Source organism: Numenius arquata, chromosome 23 (assembly GCF_964106895.1).
Source record: "Numenius arquata chromosome 23, bNumArq3.hap1.1, whole genome shotgun sequence".
NCBI classification, from domain to species: Eukaryota; Metazoa; Chordata; class Aves; order Charadriiformes; family Scolopacidae; genus Numenius; species Numenius arquata.
In genome coordinates this window covers 7,379,727-7,403,825 of record NC_133598.1, presented here as the reverse complement: position 1 = coordinate 7,403,825, position 24,099 = coordinate 7,379,727, and the positions used below count along the sequence as shown (strand labels likewise).

General features: G+C 61.7%; 4 protein-coding genes across 6 annotated transcripts; 2 read left to right on the top strand and 2 right to left on the bottom strand.

The window, feature by feature from the left end:
- Nucleotides 1-304: 304 nt before the first annotated feature.
- Nucleotides 305-3,757, bottom strand: KLHL10 (kelch like family member 10). The gene is made up of 5 exons (XM_074162569.1): nt 3,609-3,757; nt 2,474-2,963; nt 1,707-2,324; nt 1,218-1,367; nt 305-676 (listed from the first exon to the last, which is right to left on the bottom strand). Exons 1-5 carry the CDS (start codon nt 3,752-3,754, stop codon nt 305-307), a joined length of 1,776 nt encoding a protein of 591 aa, XP_074018670.1. The 5' UTR covers nt 3,755-3,757.
- Nucleotides 3,758-4,564: 807 nt separating this feature from the next.
- Nucleotides 4,565-11,009, top strand: NT5C3B (5'-nucleotidase, cytosolic IIIB). 3 transcript variants are annotated; one of them, XM_074162570.1, is made up of 9 exons: nt 4,565-4,603; nt 4,885-4,983; nt 6,040-6,109; nt 6,579-6,625; nt 7,130-7,215; nt 7,380-7,469; nt 8,214-8,376; nt 9,243-9,443; nt 9,756-11,009. In XM_074162570.1, the coding sequence occupies exons 1-9, from the start codon at nt 4,601-4,603 to the stop codon at nt 9,864-9,866; spliced, it is 870 nt and encodes a 289-aa protein (XP_074018671.1). In that variant the 5' UTR covers nt 4,565-4,600; the 3' UTR covers nt 9,867-11,009. The 3 variants fall into 3 exon arrangements, with proteins under 3 accessions (XP_074018671.1, XP_074018672.1, XP_074018673.1); XM_074162571.1 differs by lacking the exon at nt 4,565-4,603 and adding an exon at nt 4,609-4,669; XM_074162572.1 differs by lacking the exons at nt 4,565-4,603; nt 4,885-4,983 and adding an exon at nt 5,844-5,903.
- Nucleotides 11,010-11,345: 336 nt separating this feature from the next.
- FKBP10 (FKBP prolyl isomerase 10) lies at nt 11,346-17,821 on the bottom strand. The gene is made up of 10 exons (XM_074162613.1): nt 17,613-17,821; nt 15,887-16,032; nt 15,407-15,596; nt 14,982-15,127; nt 14,686-14,875; nt 14,242-14,387; nt 13,725-13,914; nt 13,257-13,399; nt 12,932-13,095; nt 11,346-12,648 (listed from the first exon to the last, which is right to left on the bottom strand). Exons 1-10 carry the CDS (start codon nt 17,819-17,821, stop codon nt 12,463-12,465), a joined length of 1,710 nt encoding a protein of 569 aa, XP_074018714.1. The 3' UTR covers nt 11,346-12,462.
- A 1,755-nt stretch (nt 17,822-19,576) lies between these two features.
- On the top strand, nt 19,577-23,780 carry P3H4 (prolyl 3-hydroxylase family member 4 (inactive)). Its single transcript, XM_074162614.1, has 8 exons — nt 19,577-20,047; nt 21,412-21,561; nt 21,773-21,944; nt 22,023-22,151; nt 22,260-22,405; nt 22,491-22,574; nt 22,768-22,909; nt 22,994-23,780. The coding sequence occupies exons 1-8, from the start codon at nt 19,577-19,579 to the stop codon at nt 23,005-23,007; spliced, it is 1,308 nt and encodes a 435-aa protein (XP_074018715.1). The 3' UTR covers nt 23,008-23,780.
- The last annotated feature ends 319 nt before the right edge of the window (nt 23,781-24,099 follow it).

The following is a 24,099-nucleotide window of genomic DNA, read 5'->3' as shown; positions in this document are numbered from 1 at the left end:
TAGGATGTGTATAGAGGCCGTTGGAAACAAACCCTACTGTAATGTTCTTTACCTTCAGTACACTGTACTAAAGTTTATTGTAGTAAGTGAATGGATGAAAATAAACCTTTTATTTCTCTAGCATTCTGCTGTCCGTTGGTTTTTGAAGTTGCTACGTAGGCTGTGGCCAATGCGCACGTTGTGTGGTGCCCTGGAATGCAAGTTTTCAGAACTCATTTTGGCCTGTATCAATAGGTTTTGTTTTTTGAATAAGTGACTACATTCACTTGCTGCTCGAAGAACTTTATTAGCTCAGTGGAGCTGTTTATACAGGCAGGCTGCTTGTCGAGGAAATGAGCCCGACTTCCCTTGAGGAGTTGTCCATGTAGTAGTCCCGTCTGGCTACGTAGTCCCTGATGTTTGCCAGAGCTGGCACCACACAGCAGCTCAGAGCACTGCGGTTGATGCTCATGTCCTGAAGATCGTACCTCATGTTACATTTTTCGTCATAACACTCCACATGGCAAATAGTAGAAAAGCCGTTAAATCCGCCAACCACAACCAGGATGTCATCCACCACTTCAATGCCAAAGTTGCTGCGAGGACTGAACATGTTGGGGACGCTGCGCCATGTGTTGGCCAGGGGGTTGTACGCTTCCACACTGCGAAGGCGGTTGACTCCATCGAATCCTCCCACCTGGAACAGCAAAGGTACAGAGCTGAATTGGGCCTTTCCTCACCGGAACCATTGCGTGCACAGGTCAAGGAGGGTGTAGAGAGGTGGGGGTCTCTTTCTTCTCCCAAGGAGCAGGTGATGGCACAAGAGGAAATGGCCTCAAGTTGTGCCGGGGAGGTTTAGATTGGATATTGGGGAAAATTGTGACCCTGAAAGTGTTATTAAGCCTTGTAAGAGGCTGCCCAGAGAAGTGGTGGAGTCACCATCCCTGGGGGGATTTCAAAGCCGGGCAGACGTGGTGCTTAGAGATGGAGGATAGTGATGGGTTTTGTCAGTGTTGGGTTGATGGTTGGACTCGATGAACTGAGAGGCCCCTCCAACCAAGGTGGTTCTATGATTCTAGAAGTCACATGGTGACTGGTTGGAAGTCGTTTCTTTGCTGCAGCTCCTTAACAATTATCCAGACGTTTTCCATAACCCAAAATCTCAGAAGTGCCCGTTACGGAAAGGAAGGACTAAGGTGCTGGGCGGTGTTAGGGCAGAAGTGCCACTGCTCCCTTACCGCGTACACTTGGTTCCTGTACGCAATCACTCCTACTCCGCTTCTTCTGCTGCTCATGGGGGCGATCAGGGTCCATTGGTGGGTGGTGGCATCGTACGCTTCAGCTGTGATCAAGCATTCGGCTCCGTTGAACCCTCCACAGATATAGACCTGTTCCCAGGAGGAATAAAGGGTGAGCAGGGCAGTGATATCCTCGGGGGAGAACACGTTGTGGAGGCGATGAATGGTCTGGCTGGGTTTTGGGGGGGTTGGTTGGTTGGTTTGTTTGGGATTTGGCGGGGGTTTTGCCAATTTTCTCTCTAGATAACAAAGGGGGAGCGGTAGCTGTTTCTCACTGGCTGAGCTCCATGAGAGTCCCTGCCTGGGGCCGTACCATGGGACAGGATGGGCACTGGCTCAATGGGTCAAGCTGTGCACTGGTGGCTGTTTGGTTCATTGTCCTGCTCCCCAGACTCCAGCCTCAACCACGTTCCGTAACCTGACGTTTACCTTTCCGTGCAGCGTGGTCGCACTCGCGTCGCTTCTCTGCTCGTGCATGGGGGCAATCAGCGTCCACTGGTTGGTCTCGGGCTGGTACCGTTCCGCGGTGTTGAGGCGCGTGTGTCCGTCAAAGCCTCCCATGGCGTAGAGGAAGTTGTTGAGGACGGCAACGCTGACATAGCAGCGCCGCGAGTGCATGGGGGCCACCTGCTGCCACGTTTTCTTCAGCGGGTCAAAGCGCTTGACGCTGCTGAAATAATCTGAGCTGTCAAATCCTCCGACAACGTAGATGAAACCTTTAAAGTAAGCGGTGCCATGATAGGCGAGGGGTCCTTCTTGCTCGCAGGTGACGTTCACCCACTGGTCTGCCCGAGAATCGTAGGTCTCGATGGCGTTGGTTGGGGTCCCCACGCTCCAGCCTCCGATGGCAAACAAGATGGCGCCGGGCAAGCGTGGCCGAGAGAGTGGGTGGCCAAAGTCAGAAGAGGATGGGCCGTACATATTGAGCTTGTACATTTCTGTTAGGGCATTTCTGATGAGACCTTTGCAATCCTCGTTGTCCCTCACGTACTCATGCATCTTGACATTGTTCATGAAGTATTCTACGTGCATCAGCGCCAGTCGAAGCTGACAAATGCAAAAAGGTTAGAATATTAATAGAGAAGATTTACACCCTGGTATCCTTTGTGGAAGGCTCCGATGCGGAGCGGCTTTGCCTTTGGGCTGGAGGGTTGTCCAAAGCTCAGAGCGAACCCGAGGGCTGGGACAGCACCCACCTTGCCCAGCAGGACCCCAATGTGCCGCCTGCGGTCCCACGGGGAGTGATCAATCCATTTCAGAATGGCCTCGAACGCGGCCTGTTCCTGTTTCACGTTGAGCTCATCCTTCTCCAGGATGTGCCTGAACTCGTCAACGGAGAGGTCTAGAAACTCTGTGGAGAGCCTGGTCACATCCTCAAAGTGATAGAGGAGGAACACGAGGGCTGCTTCCCGCAGGCCGGGGCAGTAGCAATAGTCTGCGAGTCTGTAGATGCCAATACAATTTTCCGGGCACATCTGGGACTTCAAGAAGTCGCAGCAGAGTCTGACGATGCCCATGACGTTGAACTGGTCGGCTGCGACCAGCAAACTTTGAACGTTGTCCACCGTGATGGGTACCGTTCTGATGTAGGCGTACTCGATGATGAGCCGCATCGTTTCAGGAGAAGTGCCCTCGATTTTATAGACTCTCCTCTCTACGTTGCTCCAGTTGCTGGCAAACAGAGCCCTGAAAAACACCGAGCCGTGCTGGGGGGAAAAGCAGCTTTGCTGCACCAAACCCTGACCCCATCACCCCCCGAGCTCCTTCCCGGGGCACCCAGTTGGGCACTCGCCTCCCTGTCGGCTGTGGACAGAGAGGCACAGGGACAGTGGCCACCTTGCTTCACCAAGGCCACCAGAGTGGTGGTGTGCGGGGCAGGAACAGCTCCGGCCCCATGGCCCACAAGCCCGGCTGGCCACCCTCCAGCCCTGCACTGCCTCTGGGGGTTCGACAAGCCCCGCTGCCAGCGCTGCTGTGGAGTCACCAACCCTGGAGGTATTTAAGAAAAGTGTAGACGTGGCACTTCAGGGCATGCTCTAGTGCCTGAGATTGTTGGGTTGGGTGTTTTGTTTTGTGCTTGGTTGGTTTGTTTGGGGTTTTTTTGTGTGTATGGTTGGACTCGATGATCTCAAAGGTCCCTTCCAGCCACGAAGATTCTGTGATCCTGGCATGTGGATGAACTGTGGTGCCCAGGCTGGTACCGGGGGATCTGTGGGGATCTGCTGGAGGAGAGTTTTAGTGCCGAGGGAAGTGCTGGAGATACACTAAGGCAGTCTGACACTGCCCAGGGAATGCCATTTGTCCCCGCTCCCTCTTGTTTCAAGCACCGACCTGAAGTAGTGACTGCAGCTACAGAGGATATTCTTGTGGGCATTGAATTCCACCCCGTCCACGCTGATGGTCACGTCACAGAGTTTCCCTTCCAGGCGAAGCTCATTGAAGACACCACAAGCCATAGCACTCATCTTCCTCTCCATGTTGGAGGATAAAGAGCCGGGGGAGCCGAGCTGTCACCCGTGTCGAGGCCTGAGACAGTGGAAGGTTCTTCTCCCTGAGGAGCCAGAGGGCTTTGTCCTTGCCCTCCGCCATCGTCTCGGAAACCCTGCCTGTCTGGTGGTTCTGGAATCTGCCCTATAATGAACTCACAGGGGCACGAGGGGACGCGGGAGCAGCTGCGAGACCCTCCAGAGGCGATGGGCTCCCGGTCCTCGCTCCATGGCTGTCCTCAGCTTCTGGTTCCCCACATCGCAGAGTCTGCTGGCCCCTGCTCCTCCACCCTGGTGATGGTTGCTCTGAGCAAACCCAGCCTTGTCATCCCCTCCAGCTTTTTCATGTTATTTCACCTGGTTGTAAACCATGTAAAGCATGGCCTGGAAAAAAACACCTTCCGCTTTTTCATCTTCCTGTCGCTGTGGAGTTGTTTTATGTTAAATGAGTTTTGTGGCAACGCTGGGAGGGGGAATGGGGCCGTGATGGGAAAATGACAGCCCTTGCCACGTACTTTTTTTTTTTTTTTTTTTACAACCTCTTTCTCTTTCCTTTCTCTTTCGCCTTCCTGCCTCGGAGCGCGTTGCAGAGGAAACGCAACCGCCGGTACCGGGGGGGGGGAGGCGCAGCCCCGGCCGCAGCGCAGCGAGGGGACCCGGGCAATCCCGCTCCGGCCCCGGGTACCCTCCGGCACCCCCGCTCCGCCACCGGGTACCCCCCGGCCCCGGGCACCCCCTGCCACCCCCCGGCCCCGCTCCGGCCCCGGCGCCGCCCCCGCCCAGGCTCCTCCCCGCGGCTGCGCGGCCCCGGCGCGGAGCGGAGCGGAGCGGGGCGCGATGGTGAGCGCGGGGCTGCGGGGCCGGAGCCGGGATGGAGCGGGAGCGGGAGCGGGAGCCCGGCCCGGGGTTCTCAGAGCGTGGGCCGGGAGCGCGGGGTGGGGAGCAGCGGGCGGTGGGGGGGCAAAGGCTGCCCCCGAGGGAGCAGGGCTGGGGGGCACGGCCCTCGCGGGGGGGAGAGGGGGAGCTGGGAGCCCCGCGGGGGCCCGAGGGCGTCGGTCCCCCAGGAGTTGCCGGGGATCCCCGGGGCACCACCGAACGGGGCGGGGGGGCTCTGCCCGCAGGTGCCTGAGCTGGAGAAAGCCACGGTCCGCATGGAGCAGCCGGAGCGTGTGATGGGGATAATCCGGGCCATCAAGGAGCAGGGAGTGAACAAACTGCAGGTACCGTGCAGAGCGTTTGTACGGAGTATTTGGCACTGACCCCCGCGACAACCGTGTCTCTAAACTGGAGAGACATGGATTTTACGGATGGACCACTTGGTGGATCAGGAACGGGCTGCATGGTCGCACTCAAAGAGCTGCAGTCAAGGGCTCGATGTCCAAGTGGAAACCAGTGACGAGTGGGGTCCTTCAGGGGTCGGTACTGGGACCAGTGCTGTTTAACATCTTTGTGGGCAGCATGGTCAGTGGGATCGAGGGCACCCTCAGCAAGTTTGGTGGTGACACCGAGCTGTGTGGAGTGGCTGCCACACTGGAGGGGAGGGACCTGGACAGGCTGGAGAGGTGGGTCTGTGCAAACCTCCTGAGGTTCAGCAAGGCCAAGTACAATAATATGAGCCAGCAACGTCTGCTGGCGGCCCAGAAAGCCCCCCAGACCCTGGGCTGGATCCCCAGCAGTGTGGCCAGCAGAAAGAAGAAATGTTTCACGGTGAGGGTGGTGAGACACTGGCCCAGGTTGCCCAGAGAAGCTGTGGCAGTCCCATTCAAGGCCAGATTGGATGGGGCTCTGGGCAACCTGGTCTGGTGGGAGGGGTCCCTGCCCAGGGCAGGGGATTGGATTTGAGGGTCCTTAAAGGTCCCTTCCAACCCAAACCATTCTATGATTCTAAAAGACTAAGACGAGAGGGAGAATGGGAGCTATTTTTCTGGTCGAGACCTAGGCTGGTGGCTCTCCCTGGAGGGGCCTTTTTCTTCCCTGTTATGCAAACTATAAATATGAGCCAATCCCCAACACCCCCCCCCTCCACCCACGGCAACACGTCAGCAGGATTAAGCCATTTGGTGCTGATAAGAGTGCTGGGGTGGGAGGGTGCCGGCTGTCTCAGATGAGGACATGGTTCACAGCTGGCAGCAGAGTCGGGGTGCGCTGCCGCTGTGCCCCGCCGTGTGGGTCTGCGCCCCTGGGAGACCCCCAGCGCTGGAGGGGCCTTTGCCGAGCTATGGCACAGGCTGAGCGCGCTGGGGCACGCACGGATTTGGTCTTCTCTCACCTTCCAGGTCATTTCTGACTTCGACATGACGCTGAGCAGGTTTGGGTGCAACGGCAGACGCTGCCCCACTTCGCACAGTGAGTTGAGGCCGTTGTTTTCACTGCTGCTAATTCTGTTTGCTTTCCCTGTTTGCGTTCTGTCCCCACGGCTCCCCTCACCCTCCGCCTCCCTCCGCTCCCCAGCCCGCCTGCTCCGTCCTGTTTGCTCTCGGGGCAGCTCCGGGCCTTGGCCACTTGCAGCCGTGGCTGCTGGCCCCCGGCCGCCCACAGCCGACTGCAGGAGCTCTCCCTGCTCATGCTGCTTCTCCTCGAACGCCTGCACCCTGTGACGTGCCAGCGCTGCCCCGCTCTCTCCTCGCCGTCGGTGTGTGCGGTGGGCTCGCAGAGGAGCTGCTGGTCGAGCCCCCGTGACGAGGCGGTGCTCGGGTCGGTGCCACACACGGCTGGTTTTCGGGCAGAGCTGGCACTGGAGATACAGGATACCTTCCTTTTCAAAAGCCTTTTCATGTTTCTGGGCTACAACGCCACCATCTTACTGTCTTTACAGATATCCTCGATAACAGCCGTCTTATCAGCGAGGATGGCAAGCAGAAGGTAGGTGCTGTTTTGTGAGGCACTGCTGCTTGGCTCTGTTGTTCGTCCCTGTCACCCGTCCTCAGGAGGCTGGACTGGGTCCTGTGACAGCTCTCCAAGCTGTGCCCGGCTGCTGGGACAGAGAGTGGGACAAGTGTCTGGGCTGCGTTTCAGCCGGTGGCAGTGGAAGGAGAAGTTAAAAAGGAAAATTTGATTTGCATGCTGAAACTGGGCAGTTTCTGTCTGATCAGAGGCAGGAGGCGTGTGTGCTTCTCTGTGCCCACAGCATCTGAGGCCCGGCGAGAGTCACCCGGGCTGCCAGGAGTTAACGCGTCCTCTGGGCTCCCCAGGTTTGCTCAGACTGCAGATACTTAGTGAAACGGCTTTGGTTGTGCTTTTCATTAGGAGGTGTGATGCTTTGGAGGAATTCAGAAATGCTTTTTTTTGTTGTTTACCATCTCTTGGTAAATGTGATGGTAAGAGTGATGTTCACTCTGTTCTTTTTCCGTCTGCACGACGCTCCAGCTGAAGGATCTGCTGCACTATTACTACCCCATCGAGATCGATCCCAACCGGACCCTGGAAGAGAAACGTCCCCTCATGGTGGAGTGGTGAGTGCTTGTATGTGATGAGCTTGGCCTTGTCCTGGCAACTTCTTGCCCTGAGGACTACAAGGCATGAGGCTGGAGCTGTCTCTAGGCTTGGTGGCAGTGCCGGGAAGCTGTAGTTGTTCTCTTTCTGCTGCCGGGAAGCTCACGCTGTCGCCTTTCCCTAGGTGGACCAGGGCCCACGAGCTGCTGTCGCAGCAGAAGATCCAGAGGGGGGACATAGCCCAGATCGTCAGGGAGTCGGACGTGATGCTGAGGTACGGGCTGGGGGCTGGCTGTGCTCCTGCAGCCCTTTCTCCTGCCACTGAGCGAGGTCTCCTCGCTTTCACCCCATCTGCACGCAGCCTCCAGAGCGTGGCAGATGCAAATATCCCTTCCTGGGGCAGAGCTCCAGCGGTGAAAGAGCCAAAACTCAGCACCATGACCACAGCCCGAGCTCACTGCCTGGCTGCTCCCTGCAGGGCTGGCTCCTTCCTGCTCAGGAACCGCTGCCACCGCCTGCGAGCCTTGGCCAGGAGCGGCCGAGGGGACGAGTGCTGGGCAGAGCCCTTGGCTGTCTGTAGGGCAGGGGGGCAGCGAGCAGCTCCCCTCTTCCAGGAGAGATCTTCTCTCCACCCACTGGAACTGCCGGGCCCTATCCAGGCCCTTGGCTCAGCATCGCATCCCACCCACAGAACAAAAATGTTGCGCTAGGACTTGCTGTTAAAGCTGGCGGTGGCAGAGACCGTCCTAAAACGGGCTCAGGGAGCCTTGGTTTGAACGAGCTGCCAGTCTCAGAGGGGAGAGGGTACCGTCTGCCCGGGTTTTCATGAGCCCAGGTTCCCCTTCTGCATGGAAATCGTGTCCTGGCAGACTGAGCTCAGGCGTGCGTTTGTGTTTGGGGAGTCCCGGGCAGAAATAGGAGCCTCGTGGCTGGGCTGAGGGTGCTCCCAGCCCACGGCACCTCACTGCGAGCCGGGAGGAGGTAATGCAGTTCTGTGTAATGCACACTTCTGCCCCAGGGATGGATTCAATGAATTATTTGATCAGCTGCATAAGCACAACATCCCCCTGTTCATCTTCTCCGCTGGCATCGGTGACATCCTAGAAGAGATTATCCGTCAGGCCAATGTCTTCTACTCAAACGTCAACGTGGTGTCCAACTACATGGACTTTGACGATAAGGTGAGTTTCTGCATCCTGCACCTGTGGTCAGCTTGTGGAGAGAAGAGTTACTGGACTGGGATTGAGGGCTGCGACCTGTTTAACAGACACCATGGGGTTAAAAGCTGCCCATTTTGAAGTTAGAGGTTCCCCTGCCCACAGTGGAGCTGGATCAGCAGTAGGAGAGCAGAGGGTGGGTGAGGTGGGCAGGGAGAGTGCGAGATGAGCTGAACATCTGCTCATGGTCTCAGGGACTGACTCCTCACCTTCCAAATATGCTTTTTGGTGGCAGAAGGGCACTGCCGTCTCTGTGTCCAGCACTTTGTGCTCTGTCATAGTGCAGGGAGAGGATGGAGTTAACCACAGAGGTCTCTCCTGATCTGAAGGCCAGATGTCCTTTCAAGCAGCTTGGAAGGCCTTTGTTGACGTGCTGAAGCCTGAAAAGTCCCAGTGTGCAGTAGAAAATTGCACGTCTCTTACAATGAAAGCCTCTGTTCCCACGGGTGTTGTGTTGGGACACGCTGCCCTCGGCAGAGCACGGGACAGCAGGACAGTCCTGCCCTCTGCAAGGGTCCTGCTCTACCCTGGGGCTCTCCTGGCTGTGGCTTTCATGGCCCCTGACCAGCTCCAGGGCAGCACAGAGCCCTGACCAAGGTCTCCAGGATCTCTATCCTTTGGGTTCCTTCTCACCTTTGGGAAGGGCTTGCCCTGCAAAAGGGGACTCCTGGGAACTGTCTCCAGGTGTTTCGTGGCTGATGGGTTTCCAGACTCCTCGAGGGTGACTCCAAGATGAGACCTGGTGCCCTGTGAGCGTCCCCCCCAGTTTGCCCACTGCAGCCCAGTGGAGGGATTGTTGCGGGATCAACTTGTGTGTCCTCTTTGCACAGGGAGTCCTCACGCATTTCAAGGCACCTCTCATCCACACCTACAACAAGAACAACAGTGTCCTGCAGGGGACGGAGTATTTCCAGCAGCTGAGCACGAGGACGAGCATCATCTTGCTGGGGGACTCCATGGGTGATCTGACGATGGCAGACGGCGTTCCCAGTGTGGAGAATATCCTCAAGATTGGCTTTCTCAACGACAAGGTGGGTGTGAGAAGCAGTTGTCTCACTTCCCTGCCAGCTTTCCCCAGGTCTGAAGCCTGAGGGGCAGCAGAGAGGGGCAGGGGGCTGTTAGAGATTCATATAAGCTCCCGTGGGGGGTGCAGAGGGAGCTGGGGGGTGTCTGCTGAGCTCCAAGTGCCCCTGGGGCATTGTTGGGGTGGTTATTGACCCCTCCTTTCGGTACCATTAAGAGGTGCAACGGCTGTGGGTGCAGCATCTTTGTTTTTGGCTGATGGCACTTACAGTCCTCTCTCTCTCTGTGGCCCCCTCCTCTCCACCCCGTCCCGGCTGCAGGTGGAGGAGCGAAGGGGGAAGTACCTGGATGCCTACGACATCGTGCTGGAGAGCGACGAGACGCTGGATGTGGTCAATGGGATTCTCCGGTACATCCTTACGGAGACATGAGCTGGGAACACAGCTCCGGCCCCTCAGGAAGGCACCTGGGCAGTGAGTGTCCTTCCCTTGGCAAAGCTGGAGTGGATCTTCTGGTACCTGCTGGGCTCCATCCTGGCGCTGGGCAGGGTCCCGACCTCAGCAGCCCCCTTCGGTCAGCCCTGCAGTGGGACGGGGGAAGTGGAGGAAGCTTCTCCACTCCCTTTACCCAAACTGTGCCTGGTTCTGCTCCATCCCCCCTCGGGACTCCATCCCCCCTCGGGACTCCATCCCTGCCACCGCCTGAGGCCACAGCAAACCATTTAATCGTTTTGGTAGAGAATTTCTGCGCTTGCTTCAGCGGCGGAGCACAGAAATGGAGATCGTTTGCTGTGGCTTGAGGACAGTCCCGTTTTAGATGGAAGCTGTTTAATTTTACTGTGTCCCTGTCTAAGAAAACAAGTCTCTTTCTCTCTCGTCCTGTTTTCTGTGGGCTTCAGAGTGCCAGGGCTGGGCTCTGTCGCCACCCGCCTGTGGGCTGGTGTGGCCCTGACGGGCGCAGCATCGCCCAGCCCCACGTCCCCCAAGCTCCCTGGCCCCCGCGCCCCCGACCTGCTCCCCCTCTTGCTCCATTACAGCTCGGGCTGTGAAAAAAAAAAAGGCTTTTCCAGTCATCCCTGCATGGAGTGAGCGGTGAGTCTGTCTGGCGAGGGCCGGGGGCCAGGAATGGCACGTTTGCAGCCGAGGGTGTGGATGGGGGAGGAGAGGCCAATGGCAGCATTTTGGTTTTTAGGGAATATTTTAGCTAACCATGTTTCTGTCCTAAATTGCTGGGCTGATCCTGGACTCTCAGAGCAGCAATAGGAAGCGGCCTCTTGTAACCTCTGGGAGCGTAAGGAGTAAAGCAGAGGCAGCAAGGGGCAAATTCAGACCCTTACGTGGGAAACTGCATTCACGTCCCATCCTGACGGCGGCCAGAGCCTGTGCTGGTGCAGGGAGAGCTCTGCTACGGCTCTTTGGGGACGTTACTGTCACAGTGTCCCAGTGTGGGCAGCGCTGGCTGCTGAGCTCCGGCTGCTCCGGGTCCAGCCCTTGCTGCCCTCCATGCAATGGATGAGTAAACGTGATTCTGAAACGCAGGCTCCGTTCTTCTTGTTGAAATAAAAGCGTTGGCTGAAGCTGGGCCCCGGGCAGTTCGTACCCAGCGCCACGGAGCCGCTCTCCTCCCCGGAGCTGGCGCTGGTGCTGCATCTCCACATCCCACCCCGGGTCATCCCCATCGCTGCCAGAGCCCCCCAGCCCCACCGGGGCTTTGCACGGGAGCTGAGGCGCTTTCTGTCTCTGCTGGAGGACCCCAGAGTGGAGCTTTGGCTTCTCTCTCTCCCGACCGACCCAGCGGGCGCTGGAGCCCAAATTCCCTCCGGGCACCGGCTGCCAGGGACGGGCCAGGCTTGTCTTGCCCAGACACGCAGGGATGTTTCATGGCTAAGTCACCTGACACAAAGGCAAACTCCATGGAAACCAGTGGAAACTATTTATTTGGTGCAAGGTACGTTGTCGTTTGAGGGGTTCGCTCTGACCCTTTGCACTGTTCTCTTCTCGCGTTTCTTTTATCTCCGCCTGCGAGACGCTGTGCAAAAGCTTCTGGAGCGGGTGGGAGGTGGTGGGGCCGTGCTGGTCACAACTGGCAAACCTGAGAGCGCCCAGCTAATGAGCGTCAACAGAAAATTGGGCTGATTTTTCATGATGACTGAGGGCTGTCGCTGAGGATGTGGATGGGGACGATGCTGCTCCCTGAGGGTCTGGGTGGGAGAGGGTTTCTCTCCTTCTCCCTGCTGACAAGGGGTTTGCCAGGTCCCATCCCACTGTCTTGGGGGGCGCAAGGCTTTCTGTAACGGTGGATCCATGTGGGGCACCTTGGTTTCACCCCAGGAACCTGAGCCCCCTCCAGCCTGTCGTTGGGGGGAGGACGGCAGTGGGGACCAGCACCAAAGGCTTCTCTTTATTTCTCCTCTCTACAAAATTTTATAAGTGTATATAAAAAAAATCCCAAACCCTAACCCTAAACTACAAAATGCTGGGGTAGAAGTGGAGGGAAGCCCCCTCCTGCCCGCCCGAGAGGCAGCAGCGGGACCTGCAGTCGCTGGCTGAGGATGAGGGAGCTTGGGGGGGGACACACCGCTGCCCCAGCCCATCCGTGGGGAGCCGAGAGCAGGGGGTCGAAGCAGGGTTTGGCAGCAGCGCGGGGCAGGGCAGGGTCTGGCACCCTCAGTCCCGCTCCACGGCAGAGGCATCGTCTGCGGGGCTGGGGAGCCCGAGGGGACGGGCAGCGTGAGGAAACGTGGGCGCTGCCATCCTCGTGGGGCATCGAGATTCCCAGGAACGTGGGTGTTTCCCACCTTCTGGCCTGGGTTTATTAGCTGGGGGTTGGCGAGTTTTCCTGCTTGGGAGGAACACATCAAAAAACCCCTCAGTTAAATAATAGGGGAAAAAAAACCAAACAACCAAAATACACCCCCCTGCAGGGCTGGGGAGGGGCAGGGGCAGATTCCTAGGGCAGCCGGGGGGGGGATCGGTGGTGGCACAACGGGGATGAGTCCTGTCTCCAGGGGAAAGTGAAGTCTAATCCTCAGAGCTCCTCGTGGATCTTCTCCTGGTCCTCATCCGACTTCAGCTTCAGCTCCTCGGCGGTGATCTTCCCATCCTGGTTGCGGTCCTGGTTCCTGAACATGTCGGCGATGACTTTCTCCGGATCGGAGCTGGGCATGAGGCGGCCTTTCCCTTCCGCCACCTGGGTCTTGATGAAGGTGGAGAACTGCAGCGGGAGAGGGGGGAGATGCCGCTTTGCTCCATGCAGCAGCGGGGATGGGGCAGGGACAAGGGCACAGGCTGCCCTCGGTGTCCCTGCCCCGTCACAGCCCTGCCAACAGCAGCGATGCTCGGGGCTGGGGTGTTCTTCCTGCATAGCTCTTCAGGCTCCCAAGTGCCGGGGACTGCGGTGCCCTTCGGGTGCTGCTCCCTGGGGGGTTCCCCTGCACCCCCTGTTCCTCCCACACCCCCTAAACCCAGGGCTGGCAGCACTCGGGGCCCTCGCTCACCTCGTCGGCCGGGATCTCCCCATCCTTGTTGAGGTCCATTTGCTCGTAGAGGTTTGCCGGAGGGTCCCCGTGCCAGATGAAGAGGTAGCCCTCGGGAACCCCCTCCTCCATGGAGACCAGCTCCACCTCAAAGCGCAGCACAGCGCTGCCGGGCACCCCCCGGGCTGAAAGGCAAGCGGAGGTGCTGCACCTCGGGGGAGCCCAGCAAAGCCCTGGCCGCTGATGGGGAAAAGCCTCCAGCCCCCAGCCGGGGCTTGCAGGAGCCCAGCAGCGGCTCAGCAAGGCAGAACCCCCCCGTTTCCCCCCTGAACACACTGGTCCCTACCTCCGCTCTCCCCGTGGCCCAGGTGGGGGGGGATGATGAGCACCCGCCTCTCCCCCGCACACATGTTGAGGAGGCCACTGTTCAGCCCCTCGATCACCTTGTTTGTCCCCAGAGTCACCTCCTGGGGCTTCTCGTAGTCGTGGCTGCAGGAGGCACAGAGAAGACCAGGCGGCTGAGGAAGCCCCTCAGACCCAGTGGGCAGCCCCACCGTGCCCGCACATCCTGTGCCCTCCATCCCACCGTGCCCTGAATCCCACACCCTCCCCTCGACCACCCCAAACCTGGCCCCCTCCGTCCCGCTGTGCCCCCAAACCCCGCACCCTCCACCCCACAGCACAGTCCCTGCGGCCCCACGGCTGATGCTCCGGTGCTGCCGGTTGCAAAGAGCTGATGCTCCCAGCGCGGCTCCGGTGCCCAGCGCCGGGCAGGATGTGGCCCTGGGAAGGAAAGCACAGGAAAGGCACGCACGAGGAGAAGAGCTTGGTGCCGTCCAGCAAGGAGCAGTTGTAGTGGTAGCGGACGAAGTCTCTGTCGCGGGTGGTGACGTTGCAGCCCTCGGGCCGGTACACGGTCTCAATCTCCACCGGGTCCTCAGGATTGTGGAAGTCGATGATGTGGACGTCGAAGATGAGCACGGCTGAGCCAGGAATTTTGTTCCCTGGAAGAGGAGGATGAGGAGAGGTGCTGGGAGAGGGGCTGGGAGCACCGTGGGGCTGGTAAAGCCTTTCCCTGTTTTTTCCCATGCCCTGTGGTGTCTCGTCCCTTGGAGCCCTGGCTCTGCATGCGCTGGCACCAGCCTTTCCCCTGCCCACAACACCCCCACCCAACACCCAGAGCCCTGGGGGTGGTGGTAGCCCCTCGGCGTGAGGAGCTGGCCCCACTTGACCAGTGCATTCCCCATGTCAGCCCTGCAGTGTGACGGTGCTCAGGGCTGGAGGGGGGGATGCCACAGCCGGGGGCTGCACCGTGCGGGGCTGCCCTTTACCTGCTCCGTTCTCCCCGTAGGCCAGGTGTGGGGGGACGACCACCCGCCGCCTCTCTCCCACGCAGACCCCTTGCAGGCCCTGGTCCATGCCGGGGATGATGTAGCCCTTCCCAATGTAGGTGTTGTAGGTGTGATTGCGGGAGTAGCTGCGGCGAGAGAAGCCCCCGGCACCGTCATGCAGGAGAGCCTGGCCCATCAACCCTCCCCAACCCCTGTACCCCCCGCGCCCCTTCTCCCAGCCTCTGCCCTGCTCCCCCAGGAGCCAAACCTTGCTCCTAGGGATGCAGTAAACAGGTATTGTCTTTTTTAGCCTATTTCATGCCTGTTACCACCCTCTCCACCTTCCCCCCTGATTCTCCTGCCTCTCCTTGCAGCCGGCTGCGGAGCGTGGGGCAGGAGAGGACATGGGGGGGTCTCCCCACTCGGCCACTTCCCTCCCCACACCTGGAGTCGAAGAGTGTCCCGTCCATGAGCGTGCCGTTGTAGTGGTAGCGGACAAAGTCCCCAGTCACAGCCCTTCGCTTGCAGGACTCTGGCACCTCGAGGTGCTCCAGGAAGACGCTGTCCTTGGGGTTGTGGAAGTCGACCAGCAGCACGCTGAACACCAGCGAGGCCTGTGGTGGGATCACCGTCCCTGGGGAGTGGACATGGGTGAGCCCGGACAAGGGTCCTGATGCCCTGTGGGGGGCTCAGAGCGGGGAGGGAAGGGGCCGGCCACGACGGGGTGATGCCCAACTCACCGTAGCCCTTCTCCCCGTAGGCAAGGAATGGGGGGATGATGATGCTCCTCTTCTCCCCAGCGCACATGCCCAGCAGCCCCTGGTCCATGCCCTTGATCAGCCAGCCCGTGCCCACGTAGGTGTCGTAGGTGCTGTCCTTGCTGTAGCTGGTGGAGAGGAATGAGGGGGGGTGTGTGTCTGTGTGAGTCCGGGGCCACAACATCTCCCCCAGCCCGAGCGGTGCCACGCGGGGGGCTGGTCTGGGGGTCACGGAGCTGCACCAGCCCTGCCGGGGTGCAGGGAGGGAGAACAGAAGGGAGTCTGCTCTGACTGGGGTGCAGCGTGGGCCCCCATGTCCTGCCCCAGGCCAGTGTCTCCCGGCCCCTGCCATCCCTGGTGCCCCCAGCCTGGTGGCGAGGGTGCACCCCAGCACCAGTGCCCCATACCTGGAGTCGAAGGGGGTGCCGTCCAGCAGCGTGCCGTTGTAGTGGTACCGCACGAAGTCCGAGTTCTCCACCGTGCGGTTGCAGTGCTGGGGTTTGGAGAGGGTGGTGATCTGCAGCTTGTCGTTCTTGTTCCAGATGTCCAGCATGATGACGTCGAAGTACAAGGTGGCATCTGGGGGGATCAGCCCCGCTAAAGGGGCGGCAGCAAGGACAGAGCACCTTAGGGGGGAGCAGCAGCGAGCCCAGGTGAGCCGAGGGCCTGTCCCCTAAAGCCCTCCCGAGCCCACGGCTGCCTGGGGCTGCTGGCCACGCATCCAGCCCCCGGGAAAGCAGCAAGACCCTTCATTCCCGGGGACACCCTGCGTAGGCACCACTTGCCCAGGCCACCCTTCGCCGGCTGGACCCCGGAGCTCTCTCCTCACTAAGGCTGGCCCCGGGGGGTTTCGTCCCTCCATCCCCCGCCGTCCCACAGCCCCTTACCCACGCCGATGCTGCCATAGCCCAGGTGGGGGGGCACGATGAGGTGACGCCGCTCGTTCACGCACATGCCCTGCAGCCCCCGGTCCATGCCAGTGATCAGCCGCCCGACGCCCACCACGCCGGCCACCGTGGCCCCTCGGTCGTAGCTGGGGCAAAGGGACAGACCCGTCAGCGACGTGCGGGCGAAGGGCGAAGCCCCCAAAGCCGCTGGTGCTGGGGGTGCTCAGTGCCAGCGCCAAGGGCTCAGGGCTGATCCAGAGCCAAACCACAGACCCTGCAAACCCCGAGGGATGGCACAGGGCTCCTGGGTGCCTGCTGCTGCAGGAGCAGAGCAGGGGACGGGGCTGCCCCATCCCTGGGTCCCTGTGCTGCAGACAGAGCCCCCAGCTCACCCCCCAGCAAAGAGACATTGATCCTGACAGGATCGATCCTGCGCTGCCGGGGGGGAGCTGCATCCCATGACACCGGTCAGGGCTCTGGCCTGATCCTGCACCCTCAGATGGGGGGGAACTGGGGATCGGGCCCCCTGGGTGACACTTCCAGTTGGACTAAACCCACCAACACCCTCCCCAGATTTCACCCGGCGCCCTGGGCTGGAGGCTGGCTGCTCCCAGGCTTTCTGCTGCTTCCAAATCATTCCGCATACGGCACGTTTGGAGCTTTATGCAGCGAGGAGGAAAGAAGATGTCCCAGGCCTCATTTTTAAACTGCAAATTTGTTTTTATTTCTAAATCTTAAAATACTCCACGATGCAACTGGGGCCATTTCAGATAAATTGAAATCCTTCATCCCCTGTGGCGTGCAGCGGAGGCCGTCTCCGGGCAGCACGCTGCAGGCCCCGGGACAAGGAGTTATTTTAGCAGCGAATGTCCCCAGGCTCCCGCTGCATCCGGGGTGCGGAGCAGCAGCGGAGGCAGCAGCACACGGCTCAGTTACTTTCTCCCCCGTTCACCCTCACAAGAAAGACAACGCACATTTCACCAGAGCAGAATCTCTTTGCTTTCCAGGGCTCTGAAAAAATGCCCCTCTGGAAAGTTCTTGTTCCCGTGTGGGGCTGAGCTCCAGCACAGCCCAGTTTGTTTCTGTCCCCAGTTCTCCCCGCTCACGGTGGTGCAAATCAGGGGCTGCACCAACTTAAGCACTGATTTAGAGTCAGCGCGAGCGGAGCAGGATCGATGCAAGGGCCGAGAAAATCTAAGACCAGCGGGAGTGAAGCCTCTTAGGTAATGAAGGGGTTTCACCGCTGCCACGTTTCAAAGTGCTGTAGGAGCTTTCCCTGCCTGTGCAGCGCATGCAGATACATGTTCCTGAGCGCAGAGTGTCTCGGTGGGGGCCAAACACTGCCCATGCCTGAGACGGGCTTCCCCGTGGCACCCCAGAGAGGAGGCCGTGCAGGGCTCTGCGGGCTCCTGGCCCGGGCAGGGGGGGCTGCTGCCAAACCCAGGGCTGCAGCCCAGGCCAGGGGGGCTGCGCTCAGCAGCTCGCTCGGGGACACGCTCGGGGACACGTGTACAGGGGTCCCCGGTATCCCCGCCCTCCCCCAATGCCCGCCAAAAGCCTTCCTTGGGGTGAAAGCTGGGGGGCCCGGGCTCCCCACCCTGCTGCCTGCTGGCCCTGGGGCATGCGGTGGGGCGATGGGCGGGCTGGGGAGGGGGACATGCAGGGACCCCCCCCCGCAGCACAGCGCCGGGGCCTCATGCAGCCGGGAAAGAGCCGAGGGCGATACCTGGAGTCAAACTTTTTGCCATCTTTAAAGGTCCCATTGTAGTGGTAGCGAATGAAATCCCCCATCTGGACCTCCCGCAGGCAGATTTTGGGGATATAGTATCTGTCTATCACCACGTCTTCCAGGGGGCCGGGGTCGCCCAGCGCCGGAGCCCCCAGGGCGCTGAGGAGGATGAGGAGGAGGATGATGATGATGCTGCCCGGGGCCATGGCGCTGGGAGCCTGCGGGGAGCGGAGCGGCGGGACGGGGGGAGGCGGAGCGGCGGGGCCGGCCCGGCCGCCCCTTCCCGGGGCCGCCCCCCGTTCCCGGCCCGGCCCCGGCGCCGCTGGAATTTCTGTACACGTGGAGCCCGGGCCTGGGCGGCCCCGCTCCCACCCGAGTCGCCCCGCGGCATCGCCGGGACCGTTCCCCGCGGGCGGACACCGCGGCCGGGGCTGCTGCCGGGGGTGTATTATTCTCTCTCTCTTATTTTTTTTTTCTTTTTTGGGTTTTTTCTTTTCCTCCCTTTCTGGGCAGGCCTTCTGCGGGGGAGGACGCCGGAGAGAGCTCCTGAGAGCGCTCGGAGAGCCATTTGGGAAGCAGTTTGTCCCATCCCGTCCCATCCCCGGGTCCTAGCGCCGCTGCTCCCGGGCCACGGCTCCCGCGGCTCGGGGTGCTGCCCCTCGGGTCCCCGGCAGTTGGGCAGAGTAAATACAAGGAATTAACTGCTTTAATAACACCTACTGCTCTTCAACCTGCTGCTGACAGGTCTTCTACTGAATGGAGTGATTAAAAATGTGAAACTACCCCTCTAACAGCCTTACACAAACAGGAACAGCACCAAATGCACACGTACGTGTTGCCCGCACATCCCCGCTCCCCCAAACCCGTCGGGAAGAGACAGGCGCCGTGGTAAGAGCCCTCGGCGAGTCCCAGGGGGAAAATACGACAGTCCATAAACCAAAAGCTGAAACCCAGCTTCTCCGAGGCACAGCGTGACTGCTGAGAGCTGCCATGTCCCCCGAGCCCAGCCCGGGGGTGCTCTGCAGCTCCCCAGTGCACCACCGGTAGCTCGGGGGGACTCGGGGCTCTCCCCATGGCACAGTGCCCCTGGCTCTGGGGCAAGTGAGCGTTACTTAGGGGCGATGGCATCCCAGCCTGCGTGCTGTCGAGCTGCTCGTTTGCAGGGAGGTGCTGGGCACTGCCAACGGCCTCTGCTCCGCAGGAAGAAACCTCGGCAGCGTCCTGGCTCCCGCCCCGCACTGGGACATCCCTCAACACCACTGTCCAGCCGGCAACAAAGTGCTAGGCTTGGGCTGGGGCCAGCGTGGCCGTGCCGAGGCCTGGCGCGGTGCAGCCCTGGGGCCTGGGATCTGGCGCAGCGCAAGGCGTGTGGCCTCCAGCTCGGCACCAGCCAGCAGCCAAACCAGCGCAGGGCACAGCCGGGCTGGGGGGTCCGTCCCCGAGCAGCGCAGGGTGGCACTAAGCGCACCCCAGCACCCCCCTCTCTGCACCCTCAGTCCCGAGCGCATCCTCTGGAGCCCACAGCGTGGGGTGCACCCTGAGAGCGTGGGGTGCACCCTGAGAGCGTGGGGCGACTCCCCGCAGCGTGGGGTGCACCTTGAGAATGTGGGGCGCGGGGCGACTCCCCGCAGCGTGGGGTGCACCTTGAGAATGTGGGGCGCGGGGCGACTCCCCGCAGCGTGGGTGCACCCTGTGAGTCTGGAGTGACTCCCCGCAGCGTGGGGCACCGATCCCGCCGTGGGGAGGGCGCAGGACTGCGCGCACCCCCCCCTGGCCGCGCCCCGCTGAACGCGCAGCACCGAGCACCCGCTCCGTACACCCCGCGGGGCGCTGCGCCAGCCGCGCAGAGCCGCACTAAGACCCTGCGCGCACCGCCCCGCACCGCCCCTTCCCCGCCGCCCGCCCCCTGCGCGGAGCGCTGCGCGGCGCTGCGCGGGCAGTGCGCGGCGGCGGCGGCGGGGATGGGCGGCGCGGCGCTGGCGCTGCTGCTGGCGGCGGGGCTGTGCGCGGCGCAGTACGAGGAGTACAGCGTGCGCGGATTCCCCGCGGCCGCGCTGGAGCCGCTGCAGCGCGCCTACGCGCGGGCGCTGGCGCAGTACGCGGAGGCGCAGTGGGCGGAGAGCGCCCGGGCGCTGGAGGCCAGTCTGCGGCTCCACCGCCTGCTGCGGGACAGCGAGGCGCACTGCCACCGCCGCTGCGCCGCGCCCGCGGAGGGGGACCCCGCGGAGGAGCCCCCCGTGGGGGGGGATCCCGCGGCGTGGGAGTGGGAGCGGGAGATGCAGCTCTTCGGGCGGCTGCTGCGCCGCGCAGGCTGCCTGCGCGCCTGCAAGCGCGACCTGCCCGTCTTCCAGCTGCGCTACCCTCCCGCGCAGACGCTGCGCGACTTCCAGCGCCGCCTCCCCTACCAGTACCTGCACTACGCGCTCTTCAAGGTGAGCCGGGCGGCGCGCAAATGCCGCGCAACGTGGCTTGGGGGGGAGTGAGGAGGGTCCTGTGCCCCCTGGCTGCGCCTCCTCTTCTACCTTCCATCCTGCACCTCTCCATCCTGCCCCCCATCGGGCACACCCCCATCCTGCACCCCTCATCCTGCACCCTTGTCCTATACCTCCTCTTTGACACCCCTGTCTTGCTGTCCCCCCATCCTGTGCTCCCATCCTACACCACCAGCCTGCACCCCCTGATTTGCGCCCCCTGATCCCTGCTCCCCTCTATCCTGCATCCCCCATCCTGCACTCCCCATCTGGCATCCCCCCCCCGGCTCCTCCATCCTGCCCCTGCGCCGTGGCACGTCACCATCATCTGGGACGCATCAGGCAGGATGTGAGGGGTGCACCCGGGACAGGGGGCCCCAGTGGTTGTGTCCCCCAACCCCGCCTTGCGTTGCCCTGGTCCCCCAAGGTCCCCCTGGCCAGGCAGAGCGTTGCCTGGGGAGGGGGGCACAGGGGCTGCCCCAGCTGAGGGGCCCGAGCTGGTGGGTCCGGTGCCCCCATGATTGCTGCGGGACACGTGTTTGGGTGCTCCGTCAGGGACAATCACTTGCTCGGGCTCACACTGCAGACGTGGAGGGAGGTTTAATGGAGGGAGGTTTCCTAAGGGATCGCCCCGGGGTGACCCCCCTTTGGGCAGAGCTGCTCTGGCAGGGGATGCTGCCCTCCCCCCCCAGCCCGGGTGCTGGTGCGGGTCCCAGCGTGGCCACTGGCCGGTGTCCCGTGGATGCTGCTTTAGTGCTTAGCGCTGCCCCGCTCACCTGGCAGTGGCAGGGACAGCCTGGCCTGGATCCTTAATGCCTTTTCCTCTCGCTCCCTCTGGCCCAAACCCCACTTCATGGATGGATCATTCAACCCCCCCCCAATCCCGCTCCCCTGATGCTGCAACTTGAGAGCTCCCAAAGCCGGGGGGGAGCGGGGCCGTTGCCCGGGCTGGTGGCGGTGCCCAAGGAGAGCAGATGTGTGGATCAAATCCGTGCCACGCGGGTCACTCCTGGCTTGATGTGGGGGTCCCCAAGGGGCTGAGCCGTCTCCGCTCCCACCATGGGCACGGAGGGAGAGGTTTGTGGGGCTGGGCATGGGTGACCACTGTGTGGGCTGGATTTATCTGTGTTGTCTGTGGTCCTGGGTCCTGTCTGTCCATCGCTGCCAGCAGATGACTGGGCTCAGGGCTGGCACTGTGGGTGCCAGGCTCGTCCCCCCTGAGGACCAGCCTTCCGCCCTGCAGCCCCGGGGTTGGGTGCTGAGCCCCCCACAGCCACAGCGTGGGCTCCAGCAGCCTGCTGCACCCGCTCTTCATCCCTCCCCAGTCAAATAAGATCGAGAAAGCAGTGTCTGCTGCCCACACCTTCCTGCAGAAGAACCCCAAGCACGAGATGACCTTGAGGTATCTGAACTATTACAAGACGATGGTGGATGTGGATGAATACCTGGTCGACCTGGAGGCTCAGCCCTACGAGGTGAGGAGGGGCTGGGGTGGGAGAGGGGCTCCCCAGGGCTCGGTGTGCGCCTGGTCCTGCCGAACCCCAGGGGAAGTGGCTCTCCCTCGCTGAGCCCTGGTCGCCCACCTCCTGCCACCACAAAAGAGCATCTCTGTGGGGCCTGTGCTGGGGATGGAGCTGCCTCGGGGGGAGACAGGGAGATGAGTGGCACCCACTTGGTCCCCGGCAGCCGATATTCGTGCGGTCGGTGAAGCTGTACAACAACGGGGATTTCCGGAGCAGTGCGGCCGACATGGAGCAGGCGCTGGCTGAGTACTACAAGGCGTACGAGGACTGCCTGGCTGGCTGCGAGGGCGCCTACGAGCTCCAGGAGTTCAAGGACTTCTACCCTGCCATCGCAGGTGACCGGGCGGGGGGCCGGGGGCCGGCTGGTTGGTGGTGGGGGTGCCGGGGGCACAGCGCCTGACTCCTCTCCCCAGACCACTTCGTGAGCGTGCTGCAGTGCAAGGTGGACTGTGAGACCGAGCTCACCCCCAACGTGGGCGGCTACTTCGTGGAGAAGTTTGTGGCCACCATGTACCACTACCTGCAGTTCGCCTACTACAAGCGTGAGTGCTGGTGGGGAGCAGGGGACTGTGACCCCAGGACACTCTGGGGTGCTGTGGGCCCCTGGGCAGGGTGTCACCCCCCGTGTCACCCCGTGCTGCTCCCCACAGTGAACGATGTGCGGGACGCAGTGAGGAGCGTCTCCAGCTACATGCTCTTTGACCCGGGTGATGCCGTGATGCAGCAGAACCTGGTCTACTACCGCTTCCACCGCGAGCGCTGGCGCCTGCAGGAGGAGGACTTCGAGCCCCGGCCGGTGAGGACCCCCCCAACCCCCCTGTTCTGTGGCTCTGCCAGCGGCGGAGGGACTGACGCGGCCCCTGCTGCCTCCCCGTGCCCAGGAAGCCGTGCGCTACCACAACCAGACGGCCACCCAGAAGAAGATGCTGGAGTTTGCCAGGCAGTACCTGCAGGCTGACGACGAGGTAAACGATGGCCCCGGTGTGGGTGCAGCGGGTGCGTTTGGGGGTGCTGAGTGGTGCGGGTGGGTGCTGTGGGTAATTTGGGGCAGGACCCTTCCTCCGCCTAGGGGGTCCGACCCCCAAGCAGCCCTGGAGAAGAGGCTGCAGATGGGGCTGCTGAGCCCCGCTGCCTCCTCCTGCCCATCCTGTTCTGCAGATGGAGGTGGACGGTGATGAGGGGCTGGAGGCGCGGGACCTGCCCTCCGATGGCGAGTTCGAGGGTGAAGGCGACTACGAGGAGGGATTCTTTGCAGAGTGGTGGCAGGAGCCCAAGACCAAAGGGGACAAAGCCGACCAAGGTTCCTGACGCCAGGGCTGGGGCCGCGGGGTCGGGGGTAGCTGCTGCCCGTGCCCCGGTGCCACCGAGCCCTCCTTGTTTGCAGAGACCCTGCAGTGAGTCAGGTGAAGGGGTGCCCGGCCACGACAGAGCTGGACGGCGGTGGCCCTGCGATGCCATCCTGGGGACGCCAGGCTTCGGGCTCCTACCAGCCACCGCGCAGAACCTTGGGCTCACAGGGAAGGGCTGCTCCTGGCTGGTGCTCTGCGGCAGGGCTGCCTTTGCTCTCGGGCATCTGCTGCCCTGAGCGCAGCCTGATTGCTCTCCGTGCATACCACCGAACCCCCCTGCCTGCCCAGGAGCTGCCCCTGGGCCACCCCTGTCCTCGATGTCCCCAGGAGCCCTGGCCAGCGGTGGTTCCCTGCAGCACTGGGGCTTACTGTGTCCCTCAGCTCCTTCCCAGGACCGGGGGGGGCTGCGCCAGGACTGAACCCCGTATTGTTTCGAGGGGCTGCCCCTGCTCTGGGTGCTGCTGGAGCCAGGCACGTGTGCCGGTCCTGCCCCTCCTCGGGGCTCCCCGGGGCTCCCACCCTGGTGCCTCCAGCCTCCCAGCCCACTTGCCAGCCCCCAGGGCCCAGGGTCCCTTTGGAGCCCATGGCGCGGTGCTAAACGGGGCTCGGTGTGCCGGTGTCCCCGTGCTGCTGCGTGGCTACAGCCTGGCGAGGCTGCGTCGCCCATGCCCTGAGTGTGCCTTGAATTTTCACCACACCAGCCCTCTGTAGCCTTAAGCTCCGTTAATTTAATACTTCCTGACTTGCACAGTTGCTTTTTTTTTTTTTTTTTTTTGTATTTACTGGTGCTGAACTTTTAATAAAATCCGGACCAGTCTTTTCAAGGCTGCCTCTGCCTTGGGGCTCCCCAGGGCTGGGGTGTGCTGCCACCGCGGGAACTGGGTGTGAGGGCTGGGAGAGACCCTGCTGTGGGAGGGGGAAGAATGGTTTGGGGGGCTGGATGCCTCCATTAAGTGGGGGAGACCCCACAGGGAGCTTGTGGGGGCCTGTGGAGCTGAGGAACCTTGGGGGCCATGAGAGCAGCCAGGCTCTTGTGGGGCTGGGTGGTCCCTGAGGGGGCCATGGCTACACCAGGACCCTTATGGGGACGTGTGACCCCCTGTTGTGCAGGGGAGGCTGCCAGATGGCATTGGGGGGGCTA

What these genes read in the sequence shown, in the direction of transcription:
- KLHL10 (XM_074162569.1), bottom strand. Translation starts at nt 3,754, where the DNA reads ATGGAGAGGAAGATGAGTGCTATGGCTTGTGGTGTCTTCAATGAGCTT. An exon ending in AGCTGCAGTCACTACTTCAG is followed by an intron (nt 2,964 to 3,608) that starts GTCGGTGCTTGA and finishes GGTGTTTTTCAG; the next exon opens with GGCTCTGTTTGCCAGCAACT. An exon ending in CGACCACGCTGCACGGAAAG is followed by an intron (nt 1,368 to 1,706) that starts GTAAACGTCAGG and finishes TCCTGGGAACAG; the next exon opens with GTCTATATCTGTGGAGGGTT.
- P3H4 (XM_074162614.1), top strand. Translation starts at nt 19,577, where the DNA reads ATGGGCGGCGCGGCGCTGGCGCTGCTGCTGGCGGCGGGGCTGTGCGCG. An exon ending in CTTCTACCCTGCCATCGCAG is followed by an intron (nt 21,945 to 22,022) that starts GTGACCGGGCGG and finishes TCCTCTCCCCAG; the next exon opens with ACCACTTCGTGAGCGTGCTG. An exon ending in ACCTGCAGGCTGACGACGAG is followed by an intron (nt 22,575 to 22,767) that starts GTAAACGATGGC and finishes CCTGTTCTGCAG; the next exon opens with ATGGAGGTGGACGGTGATGA.
- FKBP10 (XM_074162613.1), bottom strand. Translation starts at nt 17,821, where the DNA reads ATGGCCCCGGGCAGCATCATCATCATCCTCCTCCTCATCCTCCTCAGC. An exon ending in CTACGGGGAGAAGGGCTACG is followed by an intron (nt 14,876 to 14,981) that starts GTGAGTTGGGCA and finishes TCCACTCCCCAG; the next exon opens with GGACGGTGATCCCACCACAG. An exon ending in GGGCCACGGGGAGAGCGGAG is followed by an intron (nt 13,096 to 13,256) that starts GTAGGGACCAGT and finishes CTTGCCTTTCAG; the next exon opens with CCCGGGGGGTGCCCGGCAGC.
- NT5C3B (XM_074162570.1), top strand. An exon ending in ACGCTGCCCCACTTCGCACA is followed by an intron (nt 6,110 to 6,578) that starts GTGAGTTGAGGC and finishes CTGTCTTTACAG; the next exon opens with ATATCCTCGATAACAGCCGT. An exon ending in GCGAGGATGGCAAGCAGAAG is followed by an intron (nt 6,626 to 7,129) that starts GTAGGTGCTGTT and finishes ACGACGCTCCAG; the next exon opens with CTGAAGGATCTGCTGCACTA.